The sequence below is a fragment of the Neodiprion virginianus genome, chromosome 6, assembly GCF_021901495.1.
Source record: "Neodiprion virginianus isolate iyNeoVirg1 chromosome 6, iyNeoVirg1.1, whole genome shotgun sequence".
Taxonomy (NCBI): domain Eukaryota; kingdom Metazoa; phylum Arthropoda; class Insecta; order Hymenoptera; family Diprionidae; genus Neodiprion; species Neodiprion virginianus.
The window spans coordinates 27,050,716-27,069,284 of NC_060882.1; the positions used below are offsets into that span (position 1 = coordinate 27,050,716).

The 18,569-nt window shown below is 37.1% G+C and overlaps 2 protein-coding genes across 13 annotated transcripts in view; one reads left to right on the forward strand and one right to left on the reverse strand.

The window, feature by feature from the left end:
- LOC124307084 (potassium voltage-gated channel protein eag) overlaps nucleotides 1-18,569 on the forward strand; it is a 39,213-nt gene that overhangs the window by 14,407 nt on the left and 6,237 nt on the right. For 6 of the 12 annotated variants that reach the window (XM_046768420.1, XM_046768421.1, XM_046768423.1 and 3 more), the window contains exons 4-13: nucleotides 128-260; nucleotides 1,704-1,715; nucleotides 9,175-9,443; nucleotides 9,544-9,843; nucleotides 10,045-10,313; nucleotides 11,127-11,392; nucleotides 11,480-11,765; nucleotides 12,345-12,708; nucleotides 16,320-16,435; nucleotides 17,171-17,278. In XM_046768420.1, coding sequence (XP_046624376.1) covers nucleotides 128-260; nucleotides 1,704-1,715; nucleotides 9,175-9,443; nucleotides 9,544-9,843; nucleotides 10,045-10,313; nucleotides 11,127-11,392; nucleotides 11,480-11,765; nucleotides 12,345-12,708; nucleotides 16,320-16,435; nucleotides 17,171-17,278 — 2,123 coding nt within the window. The remainder of the gene's footprint in view (nucleotides 1-127; nucleotides 261-1,703; nucleotides 1,716-9,174; nucleotides 9,444-9,543; nucleotides 9,844-10,044; nucleotides 10,314-11,126; nucleotides 11,393-11,479; nucleotides 11,766-12,344; nucleotides 12,709-16,319; nucleotides 16,436-17,170; nucleotides 17,279-18,569) is intronic. The other 6 variants (XM_046768428.1, XM_046768430.1, XM_046768431.1 and 3 more) reach the window with 6 other exon arrangements.
- LOC124307100 (MTOR-associated protein MEAK7) lies at nucleotides 12,839-15,790 on the reverse strand. The gene is made up of 2 exons (XM_046768473.1): nucleotides 15,365-15,790; nucleotides 12,839-15,168 (listed from the first exon to the last, which is right to left on the reverse strand). Exon 2 carries the CDS (start codon nucleotides 15,166-15,168, stop codon nucleotides 13,816-13,818), a length of 1,353 nt encoding a protein of 450 aa, XP_046624429.1. The 5' UTR covers nucleotides 15,365-15,790; the 3' UTR covers nucleotides 12,839-13,815.

Consider the following 18,569-nt stretch of genomic DNA (forward strand, 5'->3'; position numbering starts at 1 on the left):
AATCTGATATCCACGTGAGAAATTTTGTCGCACGCGACCGAAATATTTAACAGTATGGTATCGTTGCATTTGTATTGTACAATATGAATTATATCGATCGTTTCACTCGTCTTTTCGTTCGCTGCAGGTGATGCAAAAGTCATGTCGTTGCGCTTTTATGTACGGCGAACTGACCGACAAGGAGACGATATCCCGGATCGAAGAGTGTCTGGAAGGGCAGATACACGACCAGTTCGAAATTCTACTTTACAAGAAAAACAGTAAGTGCACTTACCCCGGGCGATCGGATCGATCGTTACACTTCACCTATGCGGTCTTTTCTGCCTGTATTATACGTAAGACGTACGTGTGCGTGACGTACAGCATACCTTGTTTGTGAATATTACGTCCTACGTCATACGTTTAAAAGATATTCGCTACGCCCTCTGCCTATTTCGTATAATATATATAATATTATTTAACGAACGATCGACAAACATCGTTTCGTACTTGTTACTTTCAGCAGCTCTCTCTCTCTCTTTTTAAACTGTATTTACATACGTTTAAAATTAACCGCCCGTATCGAGGTGCAAATAGAATTTCGAAATTCACACCGAGACTCTGTCGCGACTCATATAATTGCCCCCGTTAGAATATCACAAGTGCTCCGAACCTGGCCAATTGTTTACAAGGAAGTTTAACGAAAAGGCGTTAGATTTTATCCACTATTGGTAACTTTTATTTTTTTTTTTTATTATTTTTAAACACGTAATTAACAAACCATTCTACACTTTCGTAATTTCAAACAAGCATTTTCACCCTTGACGGATTTCATCCAGCCATTCGATAATATAATTATACAGCTAAATATAAAGCAGCAAAAAATGGCACGCAAATGAATCTGCCTGCCGTTATGTATAACAATGGTGATACAGGATAATTTATATAGAGGCAGAAACGGGAATCGATCCGCGATTCTTTTCCCATTGTCATTGTTATTGCGGTTGACGTTCGACGAGCGGGAAAAATACTGGACGAATGATATATCTGTACGGCCCTTTCTCTGTAATATCGTTCTACTTTCTTCCCCTTTTTCTCTATACATATTGTGTTGTTCTCTGGATGCAATTGTTACCGCTCAAGTAGGTACTTGCTCAAGTATATACGTATACAGTGCTTATCGATTGATTGTTGCGAGTGGAAATATTTTCATCTGCAACGATAAAACGATGTTATTTATTGCAACGTATAGGTATAATAATAGTTGAGCCGGTATACTAGCAATGTGTTTAATTACACCGACGTTTCATTCGCAGAAATGATTTTAATATTGTAGAATTAGATGAAAGTCTTTTACGATAAAAAAAAAAAAAAAATTATAAAATATTAGAGGTCACTGACTAATGTAGATTTTGATTGGAATTTTAATAATATTTTTGTCTTTTTATTTATCACCAATTATATTATAATATATATCATACGGAATGTTGATCATTTAGAGGAACTTTTCAACGTTCATTATTGTATTGTGTACATCGATCGTGTCACTTCAGATGTAGCCATCAACGAGATTTGGATTGATTTGATTTTCTTATTCGTTTTCTTCCATTTTCTTTTTTCTCCGCTGCTCGTTTTATGACGGTGTAACGATGTGATATAATACTCTTTAAAATGGAAACTGTTAAACGTGAAAAATAAATAATTGAAGGTAATTTTTTTTAAAGGTACCCCACGAGGTATGTGTAGCACAACTCAAAACTGCACTCAAAACTGCCTGTAAGTCACTTTGATCCAATAAAGAAACAAAATACAACAGTATATAATACACACATCAGGCGCGGTATATCATTTATACATGTAAATATATGAACAAACCGTTTTTGAAGACTACTTCTTGGTCGAAATTTTCATCCTAATTGCAAATTCATTTCGTACAAAAATCTGGTTACACCGTGTACACAGCTTACTTCCCCTCACGGACATTCTTATGCCATAATTCTTTCAAAATCCGGCAACAATTTTTTTTCCATCACGGTAAAATGACGAAAAAATTTCCTACTCCAATTTTCTCTTTGAGCTAGATGTTTGGCACACTTTGATATCGGCTATAAAAAATCACCCGCAGCATTCTTGAGTCATGTTTTCGTGAGAATCGACACGAAGTTGAATGAACCATGAACTGGATGTGGAGTGCAGTGTGCCGTGCATAGAATGGGACTAGTTATACAACTTGTCGTATTCTTCATTTATGGATTCCGGGTTGCATCGATGTGCACCTACAACTGCACGCGTTTCTCTCTAGACAATAGCAAATGTGTCAAGGGGTGTGTCGGATTGATCCGATTCAAGGAAGGAAGACAAAGTCATTGCATCGCGGTAATCGACGTCGCGCTTTGATTAAATCGTTTTTCGGGAAATCCGCATAGACGTGATTGCCTCCCAAAGTTTGCCAAACACTGCAAGCTCGACGTAAGAAACTTGGTTATCACGAACTGCCTGATTTGAGAATTAAAAACCGGACCAATACGCGATATTCTTGAACAAGTAATAACATTTAATTGAACTAATGACCCGTCGCACTGCAGTAATGCAGAGTTAGCGATAGTGCTTACTTCAGTTGAAGAGATCATATGAAATGCACTACTTGTGATTAACGAAGGACGTTTGATGAATAAAAACTTCCTACTCTGCATCGGTGCTCGGCTTCTCCTCGTCGAGTTTGATTTGAGTGATTGTCCGCTCGATAAAATACAGTAATTGCACGTCCGGGATTACTTGAGCCGCGAGGCTTTAAGCGTCCAATAAAAATGCTGTAAAGGGCTCAGATTTCTCGCTCCGCACATGGCAGGGTATATTACTCTTGGTCAATTAATCACCGTCGGTAATAAGCCGCGATTTTTTGCCCATCAAGTGTATAATACTCGTGTCCAGCAGCTATTACACGGGAATATATGAGAAATACGAGGAGAAGACGAAAGAATAGAAAAGATTCCAAGCTGTGTAACAGGTCAGACCTGCAAATGCAGTTCTACGATTATACGAGACAATTCAGTTCGAACATTCGACTGGTTTTCCGAGCGCGTGTCGCGGCGGGATCCGAAGTTCAAAAGTGCAACAGTCCGCAGCGACGAATATTTTAACTGTAGGAACGGAGAACGAGAGTGGAATGACAAACTATTATTGTCACGTTAGCAAAATAATCTAGAATCTGTAAAAAATTTATTATCGTAGCTTCAGGGCTGCGCTTGGATATACATAATATACGTATCACATTGAAACACACGAGTACTACACATGACAACAATACAAACGGCTATTATATCGTCGAGCAGAATCTCCTCGCATTGAATCATTCGTACACGTCATTCGCGTGAATTAATGCGATATTTGTAATTCTATACAATGTATCGCGTGTATGCGTAATAAGAACTCGAGGCTCTCCGACGTTGTTGAAGTTTAAGGGTACGCAGTATTCCTATCCTTACCGACCGAGCAAACTCACCCTTGTTCCATATTTGTTGCTCCCCCCCGCCGCATTCCACCGCCCAATTCAATGGTAAACACAAGATGCGGAGCAGATATGGAAAGTGCAGATAATCGGGGAAAATTTGTTAGCTTCGTTTCGAGGTCCCGTAGAATCGTGTAACATGGGTGGTGTATATGTCAGAAAAGATGGTAATCGATTCACTGAGTGCCTCAGTGACCCGGCTAACACTTTTTTTATTGACTCGATACAGTAGTCCAATAACGATTTGACAGATTGTAATTATACCTATCAAACAATTACCCGACTGTAGTGCTACCGGGGTGTATTACGCAGAGCATCTTTCTGATCCTGAACTAAAAACGTCTTGCCTTCCTCGCTGACTCAAGAGGAATATTTAAGGGGGAATTTTGTCAGAACGCAATCATTAGGCACAATCTCTTTTGCAACCATACAATCCGATCCCTTGTCACGTCGCACTTGAGGTTGCATCTTGGAGCATAAAGGATTGCATGAACTTTTGCGTGGAATAGTGAACGTTGTCTTGACTCAGTTCTGTATGAAAATCTCAAACTCCACGGCGATGCGACACTCTCTATATGTATAGCGTGACATTAGGTAGACGCCGATCATAAGGATGCCTAATTATAGGCAACTGGGGGTACAAGTCCACTCCGAGGAACTCGGAGTTTCGCGCGCTAGCTGTTTCGACAAAAAAAGAAAATGGGAAACTCGGAACTCTGTTCAGAGTGTATGTGTAGCCTGAATTGCCTATAATTAGGGGTTCTCACGTTGCGCATCTACGTAATCTCACGACATACAGCTAGCTGCATCAGCTCCGTATTGACAGAGCACTGTATCCGGCTGGCGGTGCGAAACGACCTAATTGAGCAAACCTGAGAGGGTGAAATTTGCCGAGCCGAGGAGTGAAGTGGAAGTGGAGTGAGAGGAAGACAGAGCCGAGTCGTGATGAGTTCCGGTCCTCTGCGCTCGATTTTCTTTATACAGCTGCTGTTGCTACCGCTCAGTCAGAGATGTGCACCGTGTAATACACCTATACGTGATACATAATGCACAACACCCAACGGTTTTCCAGCTCCTATTTTTCCTCGCTTTCTGAAATTGGACCGTCTCACCTTTCGCCCCTGGGAACACCTTGCTGTTCTACAGCTTCGTGCCATGAAATTAAATAGCGCAACCCGGTATTACAGATTGTGTAGTATATAGCATCTGGGCGTGGGTGTCGATATTCGCCCGTGCAGCATCACATTTTATGCGCCGGGGAGTTCGCGTTTTTGTCTTACAGGTGGAAAAATTCCCGTGGGAAAATTTTTATCCACCTTTATTACACATTTTTTTTAATTCTTTCTTCTTTCTCGTCATTTTTTCATCCCTCCCAGAACGAAAAATTTAAATGTGTAACGTTATCGCCACCGTATTATTGTTTGAACTGTAAAATTTCTTTTCGCTATTCAAATTGCCGAGCAGACTTTTTTACCTGCACATCACAACTGTATGTTACACCAAGATTATAATCGTCCGAGTATGCTTATTTACCAAAGAATTCTCGTCGCTGATGCGTTATATTATCATACTCGTCGGCACTTTTCGTCTCCCAATTATCGCCGGCCTCGAACATACACATGTATGTATATGTAATCCTATATCTGAAGGAAAAAACGTTAGCCTGCTACATTTAATTTGTTCGTTGAATCGTTCGACTCGCTCGAATTATAGATGTATGTTGCACTGCGGATATGCTGCACAATTGTTCTGCCTTTGACGTGAAAACCAGTCGAATTTGTTACGCTGCGCAAACTGACTGGACGATCATACAAGTAACACGTAACTAAACTGCAGCTATATCCTTGATTTATGTTAGTATATTCGACAAAACAATCCGACAATAAATTCACTAGAAATCGCGTATGAACGTACTTTTCAATTTGTTCTGTGTGTCAGCCGTTGCAGTCTCTTTTAAAAGAACGCTTGAGTTTAACACAGATCCCTACATATCGTTTGAGTTCCCAAAAAACAGTAAAACGCGGTCACTACTTTAACATTATTGTACTAGTCTTTCTAATGATCTAACAACGCCAAACCTACAAATTATCGAAATGAGTGATGACTATAGCCTGCAATGAAAAATGATGTAAAATCTTGCTGCATTCTGATCGAATAAAAAAATTCGCTCCAATTCAAAGAGACCTGGAGTTGAAAAAGAAAAATAATCAACCAACCCACCCGTTTTTATCCACGTCAATTAATCAGCTCGAGTTGCATTGTACAAAATGAAAGCCTAAACTAATTCGTAAATAAACTGAATTCGCGTAATTACACCCTAACAATATTACTGATATACTAAACCCTCACATTTCGCAAACATCATAGAACCATATTATATTATATTATATCTAGGTATAAACTATCCCTTATACATACTAACTTTATAATTCAATTGCTTTATTAATTATCATAGCTATATTTATTACTCACTACGTTATATTTAATTAGCCCCTTTATACAATCGCTTAATGCATTTTGCATGCTTTTAACCTAATGTCCATACCTGTATGTATATGACATAAAAAAAACTAACTGTACATTTATTATCACACAGATTCATAGGTATATTTACACTATTATATAGTAGTGAAAAGCACATAGCTACCTAGAGTGCTTCGTAGACCTGGTAATGCTAACCAGATGATTTCAGATTCAGTTCATTGCCAGTTCATTTGCACATAGGTACACGTGTGTGCGTACATTTGTATATAACCGCCTACCGATACACAGGAATATTATCTTTTCACGCGAAAGCGCATATTCGCGTATTATACGTCGCGACTTTGATCATTTGCATTGTAATGATATGACCTTATAAAAAACATCGATTTCATGCATCGTTGTACCTCATGTAGGCAAGGCACGTAGAATTTTCAGAGACGGCGCACTAACTTATGTATAGAAGAATATCTCACTCACCGATCTTTTCTTCTAGGATTCTTTGCTACGTATTACCTCACCACAATTTTTATACAAGCATTTGATAGATGGTTTATTTTTAACGTATGACGATGATTTTGGGGTGAACGACATATTTGTTTAGTTCTTTTTTTTAACCAAGAACAAAGCGCTTTGAGTCGACTTTTTGTTTATGAAAAAAGAAAAAAACGAAAAGAAAATTTGGAGCTAGAAAAAAGTAGAACCGTCTGAAAATAATATCATTGACTAATACTTTATTGGAATTTGCTCGACGGAGAATTTACTGTTGACTGTAATTAAATCATTCACGCATCTGCATTTCCATAGTGTCTCTTCTAGCTGCTCGCCTCAAATTTCAACGAGTCAGTGAATTTTTTACAAACTTATATATATTATTCATTGTGTCTTATCTGACCAATGTCTGGAACAGATATGTAGAACTTGGAAATAGAATATTGTACCTATCTCTTACCTATTTGGCCAGTTGATGCAAACTAAAAATGCTTGAAAATCTTTTGTATCTGCGAAAGACTTATCTGGTCTTGCTCTTTGTAATCAGCCGAATGTCGACGGAACTATTGCATCGAAGAAACTTGTAATGTATAATTTTATAAGCGTAAAAGCGAATAATTCCAAGAATTATTTTGCCACTATAGAAGCAAGTTCAGGTATCAAATCCGAAATCGAGTTGGTCCAATTGTTAATTTCCTAGTAACAACGGCTGGTGACAACGACTGAAACCCTTTTGAACCTGGCGTCACCTGTGCAACAGATTTCAACTTTCGCACCGTCTATAAATACCTACATATGATCTATATATATCTTACGTTCTGCATTATAAATGCTCATATTTATTCCGTCTGAATCTTCCGTTTCTCTTGTGACGAAGATATGCATGGATTATTATGGACTTCTAAGTTAACTCCGTATCGCTATACTCTGTTTAGATAATCTTTTTGACAAACTTCTATATTTATATTTCAATGTACCTGAGAGCCATAAAGTTTTACTTCCAGATCGCTATGCATAGACTATCAATCGCATTTACATGGTATCTAGGTAGGTATATGCGTAATTGGGTGTCTACCCTCGGTTTTACACCTGCAAATTTAAGTTTATTCACTCCACAGGCTACAAATCTTATACAAGGGATTTCGCGCTGACCCGAGCCTAATTAGATTGCAGATTTTACGCTCGTTACACTGTACTTAACAGTTGACATTTTGACAGTTGACGCGTCCCCTCACAAAAACCTGTAAACCGGAAAGCCGTTGACATCACTACTTACACCCAATTACACTGAGTTAATCATTAAATTTCGTTCGAGTACTAATATTTATCTGGACACTGGACAATATAATTTTCCGAATTATAGGTATTTTATAAATATGTTGTACCTAGTCAGAAAACGTGCTTGTAAGTTCGATCGGAATTATTTCAGGGAATTGATCGTCAATCACCAACAACTGTTCAAGTCAACTAAACTTGGCTGAATTATTTCTATAAACGCATTGTGAGATCTAAATTTTACCGGTGATTGTTTTCTGTTTTGATTAGTATTTGAAAAATTGAGTTGAAACTTATATCCTCGGATGAAAAACTCCTGATTAGTGACAACCCGACTAGCGTTTAACAATTCTATCCTTATCGAGTTAATACTTATATTAACTTACAATTAGATGGAAAACTCCTGACCGACGGCAACCCGACTAGCAAATTAACAATTCTAACGTTATCGACTAGGCGTCATTTTTCCAACCAATTAGCACTAGTTACTAGTAGGTGCTGCTAGGTGTGATGTCAGGTGATCAAGCTAGGTAAAAGTTCGAAATTTCGAGTCAGTGAAGTGGAGACTGAGACATCGGCCGGGAGGAAATTCGGCGTTGAAAAATTCACCCCGATTCCGTGAAATAAAATTGTGATTGTAAAACAACTCCGGTCTAGGGCTAGCTGATCGAAAATTAATGTCGTATATTCCGGGGTGTCGAAGGGTCGCGAACTGCGGTGATTCATGTTCAGCGATGGGTTATAAAACTCTGTTGTCCCGGAGGGGTAAGCTTTATATAAAATGGAAAAGAAAAAGGTCCAAAGTGCCGAAGTAAGAACCGGGAAGGACATCGCGTAACTTCCACCCTCATCGTTCTTGCGAAACCACCGGAACACCGAATTTCCCCATTGTTCTTTACGGTATTACAGAGTACGTAAGTTGACGCTTGAAACTCTCTAATTAACCTTTAGCTCACAAACAGTAGTTGTTTTTATACTATTATGATGAGAACTCCTAGTTTCAAACCGTGCTTTTCACTCGGCTCAAGTACCCAACTATAAATTTAGTCATTAATACTACTTGTACATATATAAATTCAACGGCACTGTCCTTTTTAATTAGGTATCTATGCTCTACGCTAGCCTCGCCATGTAGTATACGATAAGTAATAACTGCTACGACGATTTACGTATAGATGAATTATTATCGTCACATGACGTGAGGTGTTAATACTTCCGGTCGCTGCATGCTGGTCGTGAATGTTTCATCGATGATAATTATCTTTCTATCTTTATATATTTAGAATAGTACGTGAATAGTTCAAAGCTTAGATGGTATCTTCTTCATATCTCTTACTATAAACGTATGGGTATTGGTAATAAGAAAGCTAGAATCTTTTGGCTCTGTAGGTACATGCCTATTTCGGTTTAGTTGATAATACTGTGATTATGATATGCAGAGACACCGCTATGGCTTTTACTGCAAATCGCACCAATCAAAAACGAACGAGATCTGGTCGTCCTGTTTCTCCTGACATTTCGGGATATCACCGCGCTCAAACAGCCCATAGAAACGGACGACACCAAGGGTGGATTATCAAAGTTTGCAAAGCTCGCACGCTCTGTCACCAGGTCCAGATCTGTTCTCGTTTCACAGTTCAGCTCGCATCTCCCTGTCCTCAAAGACACAGCACTGCCAACTACAGCCAAGCAATCGCACTTGGCACATGTAAGTGAATCAAATAATACTTAACAATGAGTCTCTCCCGATAAAAAAAAGGAAAAGATACAATCTTGCTAACACTCGCTGTTTGTTTATTTCTTTTCAGATGATGTCCCTCAGTGGTGACGTCATGCCACAGTATCGCCAAGAAGCTCCCAAAACACCTCCACATATTTTGCTACATTACTGCGCCTTTAAAGCTATCTGGGATTGGATCATTCTCTGTCTCACATTCTATACTGCGATCATGGTTCCATACAACGTTGCATTTAAGAACAAAACCAGCGAGGATGTTTCCCTACTGGTTGTCGATAGTATAGTTGATGTCATTTTCTTTATTGATATCGTTTTAAATTTTCACACAACATTCGTCGGTGCTGGTGGTGAGGTGGTCTCGGATCCGAAGGTACATATCTTTTTTGCCGTCATGTGTTGTGTAAATATCAAATTTTCATCTTTTCACTGTAGTTAAATGATCCCACAACTTGTCGATTCTTTTCTTACAAATATTTCTATAAATTCGTTTTATGCGTTACGCAGTTAGTATCGTAAGGATTTTGAAAAAAGCTATCGGAAATAATTGCAATTTGTTTTGTTTATTGTTTAGGTAATACGGATGAATTATTTGAAGTCATGGTTCATAATAGATTTGCTAAGCTGTTTACCTTACGACGTATTCAACGCGTTTGACCACGACGAAGATGGGATAGGCAGCTTGTTTTCTGCCCTAAAAGTTGTACGACTCTTGCGATTAGGACGTGTTGTGAGGAAACTTGATCGTTACTTGGAGTACGGAGCAGCAATGCTAATTTTGCTACTCTGTTTTTACATGCTGGTTGCCCATTGGCTCGCCTGCATTTGGTACGTCACTTTAAGGTGATTTCACACTGTGTACATGTTTCCCGAGTAGTCTAAAAGGTTGATAACTCATCTATTTATTCTGAACAATAACATTTAACGTATCTAATCATTCTGGTAAATTTACTTTAGTGCATAGCTGAGCTAAATCTAATCGCTTTAGAATAATTGCTTGGCAAAATTGCTTAAACGAACGCAATGCTTTTTATATCGTATCAAGCTACATATGACTTGTTCACTGTTCCAATTGTTTTTAATGTATCATACAGCAGTGATTACAGTGGTGACTAGTAATTTTTTTTTAATTCAAACACCGCTGTGTTCGAATTTTGCGAGATGCCTGGTCTATGCAAAGGATATTACCTTGATATTATAACTTGATCTTACTCTGCATGGTACATTAACTCATATTTATAATCCAATTTATTATTTTATCAGGTACTACAAAGTATGTGACCTTTCAGGCTTGCTTGATTAGGTATTTAGTATTGATCCAATTGTTTAATTTATTATTTTATAACTATTATTTGTATTAGCAAACACAGTGTGATTTCATTTATAGATTTTATGAATGAGTTGAAAATATGATCACGGCAATATTCATTGCTTGCATCTACAAACTAGATATATGTATATTGAAGCAGTATGTACCATCAAAAAATTAAATTCGCATTTCGATACATGCTGTTTATTAGTTGCTTCAGGACTCTTAAGAAGGTTCAGTAAGAATTCTTCAACCGATATTCTAAACTCTGTATATAAATACAAGATTTGAATCAATCTATGGTACGCTTCATATTTTTTGGTTAATACTTATGGTTTTGATTGCAGGTATTCTATAGGGAGATCCGATGCTGATGCTGGTGTGCAATATTCTTGGCTGTGGAAACTGGCTAATGTTACACAGTCACCCTACAGCTATTTGTGGTCAAATGCAAGCGCTACACCAGAATTAATAGCTGGTCCTGCGAGACGTACAATGTACGTTACTGCCTTGTACTTCACAATGACCTGTATGACGTCGGTGGGCTTTGGAAATGTCGCAGCAGAAACTGATAATGAGAAAATTTTCACCATTTGCATGATGATCATCGCTGGTACGAATGAAACTATTGACGAAAATTAATTATTTCAATGCAGCGTGATTAAATCTGATTTTCATAACAGTGTTCTGATATTTCCAGCTCTTTTGTATGCTACAATATTTGGGCATGTAACGACCATAATCCAGCAGATGACGTCGGCAACAGCAAAGTATCACGATATGTTAAACAACGTTAGGGAATTCATGAAACTTCATGAGGTACCGAAAGCGCTTAGTGAACGAGTTATGGACTACGTCGTCAGCACGTGGGCCATGACCAAAGGGCTTGACACTGATAAGGTTCTTAATTACTGTCCCAAGGATATGAAGGCAGATATTTGCGTTCATTTAAATAGAAAGGTCTTCAACGAACATCCAGCCTTCAGGTAAATAAATACATACCAAGACAATGCCACGATTCAATGTCACAGGGACAGTTACCTGAAGTGAAAAATTTTTGATGGTAGAAAATTACTCTGGCTAATGAAACGTCTGCATTTGTCTTCGCTTTCATAAGTAGAGCGTTTGATCCGGGTACAAATGAGACAATGGATTGTACATAGCATAATATTTCTAAATCAATTTAAACTATCGGCGAGTAAACGAGAACAAATATTGCCCTAACATAGTACATCAGTCAGAAGAACAGCTTGAAGAAAACAAGCTTATAAGTGAGAGAACTCTTAAATGCTTTGTTTTGACAATTTTGAAGAATACTTTTACCTGACCCAACTCTCAAAATCAATTTCATTGTTACAACTTAATTTTCAGACTTAACTGAAACCCCAACTTCCACATGATTTCAGTATGCTCTCATCAAAATATTTAGGAAAGTTTTAATTTTTAAACTGCGAGCATAATAGTACAGCGTCAACCAAATGGTGTTACTTACAGTTAATCTTGCAAACCCTTCTGGTTGCTGCACCTATACATCTTGTTTCAGTTTAAGGTTTCGTACGTTGCAGACTGGCCTCTGATGGCTGTTTAAGAGCTCTCGCTATGCACTTCACGATGTCACATAGTGCACCAGGGGACCTCTTGTACCACACTGGCGAATCCATAGACTCTCTATGCTTTATCGTAACCGGGAGCCTGGAGGTGATACAGGACGACGAGGTAGTCGCGATTCTCGGCAAAGGAGACGTCTTTGGCGACAGCTTTTGGAAAGATTCTGCCATCGGTCAGAGCGCGGCCAATGTTAGAGCTTTGACGTACTGTGATCTCCACACCATCAAACGTGACAGACTGCTGGAGGTCCTCGACTTTTACCAAGCATTCGCAAACTCGTTTGCTCGTAATCTCGTCCTCACCTACAACCTTCGTCATCGGGTAAGTCGAACAATATGTCATCTTCACAAATCTTGCGCATAAATAATGACCCCAGGATGCAGAACTTATTTCGATTGCTCAAATATTTTCTGAGGGAATGGATAAAATACGTATTATACAACGATTTGAATTTTATTTCATTCATTTTAATAATCAGGTTCAACAATATCAAAAGACGGTAATGATCGGCTACAAGTAAATGTTCTTTCTTAAATCACCATTATGCCTATTATTGAAGAAAAAAATTTTGTAAAAAAATTTGTGCGTGTGTCATGTCTCATCGGCATGTTTCTTAAGAATGTTAGTTTTTTTCATTGCTATTGCATTGTTTTTCTTTTCTCGCATATTGCTTTCCCCCTGATATGTTGAGTATTATATGGATTTCATTGTATACAAATCAATTATAATTAACAGTTATACCATATTAACGACATGGCAAATCAGGCCGAATTAGTGGAATTGGTTAACACCAAGCAAACAGACTTCTCAAAGAAAAATTAACTATATTTTATTTTATAATACAGTAACAGACAGTATAGTAACAATACATTAAAAAAAGTTTTTAAACCTCTCAAAGATTGAAATTGAGAATAGATTAAACATATTACAGTCGAAAGCAGATATCCATAACAATGACATAAAGTTATATAAAATGTTAAATTCGCACTTAAAGCTATAAACAGTCTATATTTCTAAAACAGTGACTTAATATGTATATTTACACAAAAATCCTTGTAACCGAACACGCACAATAATTTAAAGTCGTTAAATCACATTCAAGTGTTAAAAAACAAACGTACTGGAAAATGTACAATAATGTTAATCCTCATCGACTTCTGGATTCCATCACTTATATCATATTGAATTAGGCCATTGAGGTATTGCATGTATTCTTTATATATTGCAACAGAGATAAAATGATCTCACATTCTTTGGCGTTACTCACTAATTATTTCTAAAAATGAAAAGATCAAAATTGATATATCTTGCTTAATTTACTTTGTAAATTATGGTAATTTATATTACCCGAATAATAGGAGTGTGCAGTTTCGTAAATAGCCAGAATTATTATTTCAGTTATTTTCGTTCTTATCATATTCTGAGATCTTAGTTAACAAAATTACCGCTCTTATCCCGTTTCTTATCTCTAAGTCCCTCGCTATGTAAAGTTCGCCCAGCTAATTCCAGGATAACTTTGGCTGCGGGATCTTGATCCAATATTGAATCACCCCTCTCATTTTCATCTGTCTCAGGCAATGGCCCAACGCCCCAAACTTCACAATGTTTAATTGTGAAATTTTCTGATCCACTGAGTTGTGAATAATTCTGAAAAGTTGTACAAGAAACACTAGATTTTCCCGTACCATATTCACAATCCAACCAAAGTCCAGGATAGTTGAATTGGCCACCCATTAGTAAACCATTAGGCATGGTTTGCTGATGCAAATTCAAGTACTGATAATGATTGTTATATCCTGTTGCTGAAAACGTCATTATCTTTGGTTCGAGTTTAAAAAGATAACAACTGTCATTGCCAGTAAAATTCGGACTCAGAGACCAATTATCCGGCGCAAATCCTCCAAATACATGATTTTCCGTGTCTTGTATTATGAGCAGTGTTGCGCCTTGCATAGAAATTCGACCTAACATGGTGGAGAACGATTCCCCGTGTATCTGGCTTGAGAATAAAAATCGCCATTCATTTCTCAACTCATGCGGAAGACTTAGATTCAAAAATAAAACATCGCTAAGTCCCAGGATGCTTGGAAAATGAGGTATATTTTCCAAGCCTCTGCAAACGGGCATCAAATTAAGGTCATTGATTTTTAAGCTAGTATTCTTATCCCCCTTTTTTTGCGATATGAGAAACAAATTTTTGAAAACGTGTGATTGGATTGATTTGAAATTAGCTGCCTGAGAGAACCAGTTCTCCAGTTCGTCAGACGTTATGATATCTTCGTTATTTCCCAAACCTTCGCAAAGACTTTGAGAGTAGAGATTTATCCTTCGAGTATTTATTGCGCAGCCGATCAAACTCCAGCTGTTATAATGAGGGTTACCACTATTCTTCTGTAATCTCAAATACGAATTTACCGTCGCCTCGACGTACTGGAGAAAGCAAGCCTTAGGTATTTCATACTTTTGTTCATTCTCCGAAAATCCTTTGAATATCAATGTCGCACGCTCGTCAGCACTACCTCTAACTGCAAAGACATAAAGCCGACCAAAATTCTCCCCATTTATCGCGGACAATTTTTTTCCCGGTTCATGGCACAAAAATTTTACAACAAACTGCAGCAAATAATCATCCAGATGTGTCGACCAGTGCTTAAAAACATCCTCTCTTTTTATCGATCCAGAACTTCTTGACATTGATTTAAATAAATTCTCTACTAAGCTCTGCTCCTCCGCTGATAGAATATTTCCCGACTGAGACGACCGACTGGTTCCGTGACCCATCTGCAAAATTTAAAGAACATTTCTATGTGCGAAGGTCAGTTTCAATCTTATATTAAATAACGTATGAATTTAGGGTTATCCCCAAATTCTGTTTATTTAAAAAAAATTAACAGATCTAAGACTAGGTAAATTTCTTCTTCAACAGTTGGGCAGTTAAAACTGGCCGGCTTAAAGAGTAATACAAGAATTAGCGAACCTTTTCGTCGACCCTCGCGAATCCGTGAAAAAATTCAACTAGCACGAAACTTGGCAGTCTTGAATGAAACCGAATTGTTGCTTTGTTTATTTTAACAAACAATGGTATGGGCGATCAGCTGACACATCACATGGTTACTTTATGTCAAAGTAAACGTGAACACGGTCGTTTCACTGAAACCACTAATGTCAAGATAAATAAATCCTTTGAGGTTATAACCCGGATTCGCGAACTATTGACTGCCGACAATGCGCATGACCGCGGGTCATCGCCTCACCGCTTCTAGCCAATTTTGGTCTGCGAAGCTCCTCAAGGCTCCCGGCTAATAAATAATTAATCGAGAGCAAAAGCAGCCCCCATACTTGATACGTGATGATCGACCGATACCAGATACTTTGTTCGTTTAATTTTATCTCGATCGCCGCCTCTTGTCAGTTGACTTGACGCGTCGGCGATAACTTACGTTTTTCGGCTATTATCGGATATCACAATAAACCTAACGAATCAATCAATTAAAATTCGTTAGTTACGATACACCAGTGTATCAGCGATTACCGAAAATAATCGTCAGTCTTCATCCACGATTACGATAGAAATGATGAATGATCGTAATTTATATACAATAATGCATATCAAACTGATAAAACCTATTTGAAATTTATCTTGGTAACACATCGGTTCCACTTCCCCAAGAATTATATTTACCTCGATTTATTACAAACATTCTTAATTTCAGAGTACAAGTCTTTCAATGTGATGTCACGCTCCTAATCATTGGGTTTAATTTGGTTCACATCATTCTCAGATTTTCACTTGATGGCTAAATGCATTGAGTTTCTTTGATACTATCAGAGTTTTGATAAGATCTGTCCGACACAATACAATCGCAATTGAGCCAAAAATCTTTGTATTTTCCACTATGTAAATATCACAAATTAATGTTTTATGATTTTAGCTGATTTTCCGAAAGGTGGCTGATGTACGACGTGAGAAAGAACTCGCTGAACGTAGGAAAAATGAACCGCAGTTGGACCAAACACAAGATCATCTTGTTCGAAAGATTTTTTCAAGGTGAGACGCTCAATGATTGATTTATAGCAAGTCTATTTAACTGTACATGTACATCTTGTAATGTTTAATATTATATCACTTGTCGGATTGGAAACTAAACTGGTAAATGCATAACATATGGTATAATCACGTCGTTCATTCTCCCCAAATTAATGACAATGATACATAATACACAAGCCTATCATGTCCGAAATCATATCACACCATTAATCCTGAAAGCTCGCTTACCAAATTAATTTTACCCCATAATACATACATGTAATATTTAGTGTTCCTTTTGCAGTCTCAAAACTGATGACAGTAAAATAAGTTTCTCCACACTCTAAATTCGGTAAAAAATTATTAACTCTACCATAAAAAAAAAGGAATGACGAATACCATTTATCAAATCCACTTTCAGTTTCTTAGTATTGTCACAAAATTTGTGACACAACTCATTCCAAGTAGTTAGTCTTGTTATACATTCATCAAATTGTGTAGGTATAAATACATATTTAAATTGGACAAAACAGTGCTAAAACAATCTGGTCGTTGTACTTGAATGAAAATTCCGTATAACATGTGTTGAATTACTGTGACAATTATTTTACAGAGAACAATGTTCTAAATCGTAACTTACTAAAGAAATCATAAGTTTGTAGCGTATGTTTGAACATCTCGTCATTGGCATGACATATGTAAAACACGTGGGTATTTCTTTATGTGATTGTCGATTGTTGCGCTGGCCCTGAAAAGATTCAAGACGGATGGAGAACCCCTAATGACAAAGATGGTGACCTGTCATCATCAGGACTCAGACGAGGAGCTCACTGTCAACGTTCTACCACCATGGCCCAGTTTTAGGCAATTTCATTTATTAATTTCCATTTTTCCCATTCTTATATAATATTATATTCCGTTACCGTAATTCAATATTTCGTTTTTCAATATTACCATTATCATTATTATTATTATTACTGTCACTATCATTATTATCATTATTACTGCATTAGTGTCTTTGGTTCTAATCAATGAAATTTATTATCAATGACTGGCTTATCTCATTTCTAGAATTGAAACCTTTTTTAAAATAAAGTAATGCATTTCTTGATGAAATTTATCTTTTAATCGATTTCCCTAAAAATTCCTGACTAATACACAGATGCACTTGCATATTTCTTGTTTAAGTATTATGAACATATAGAAGAACACAGTGTGACTTCAGAATAAAATATTTGAGCTGTAAAGTACTGAATATTTTCATCTAAAGAATCTTTTAAACATCATTCCACTGTGTGAAAAATTGATAATGAAGTATATCCTATTCATTTTGCAAATATTTTTGCATTGCTGATCGAATATCTATCATTGCTTTGAAGTTTGGATAGTTTGTTATAAAAGATAGAATATTGTTTATCAAGAATCAAGACCTTGTTCCCATCTTATGTTAAATCCGGAATCCCTTTATACTGTCGACAGTATAGCTGCACAGTATTCATTATTAATACTTGTAATTATAGACTCAATTAATCCTGTATTTAGGATAAGGTGGAAACTGTTAATACTCATTCGAATGCTAGACTGCTGTACAATATGCCGTAGAGATTGTGAGATTGTTTTTATTTTAACAGTACAACAGGGCCACAGTAAAATTTGAAAACTTCAACATTGGTTCAAAGGATCCTTACATACATATAAAGGAATGAACTCTCCAACTTATTTGTTGAAGCTCGTTAAATTGGTTAACGTATCAGAAGTTTCATCACTTGTCCATAGATTCCTTGGTTTTTGCGAACAATTATCCAGTAGCAAACAAAACGAATATTCAATACACAAGTGAAACTTATACTGTAGCTGAATAGAAAGCTCACAATAGTAAACCACTACCTTTTTCTCTGTATAACGATTAGATATTCACCCTGCAAAATACATAGCTGATATTAACTGCAACCATCCACAATAGTGAAATATAGTAGCTATAGACTTTTTGATGATATGAATAGAACTCAATATTAAAGTCGGTGTAATTGAGTGATGACCGATACTTTGTATTTATACCGATTACCTATAACCGTTGTTATACTGTATAGATTTTCATACATCGTTACAAATTGTTTTAACACAGTTTTAAACAGAATCATCACGAGAATTATTT

Coding starts and splice junctions, on each gene's coding strand:
- LOC124307100 (XM_046768473.1), bottom strand. CDS start 15,168: ATGGGTCACGGAACCAGTCGGTCGTCTCAGTCGGGAAATATTCTATCA.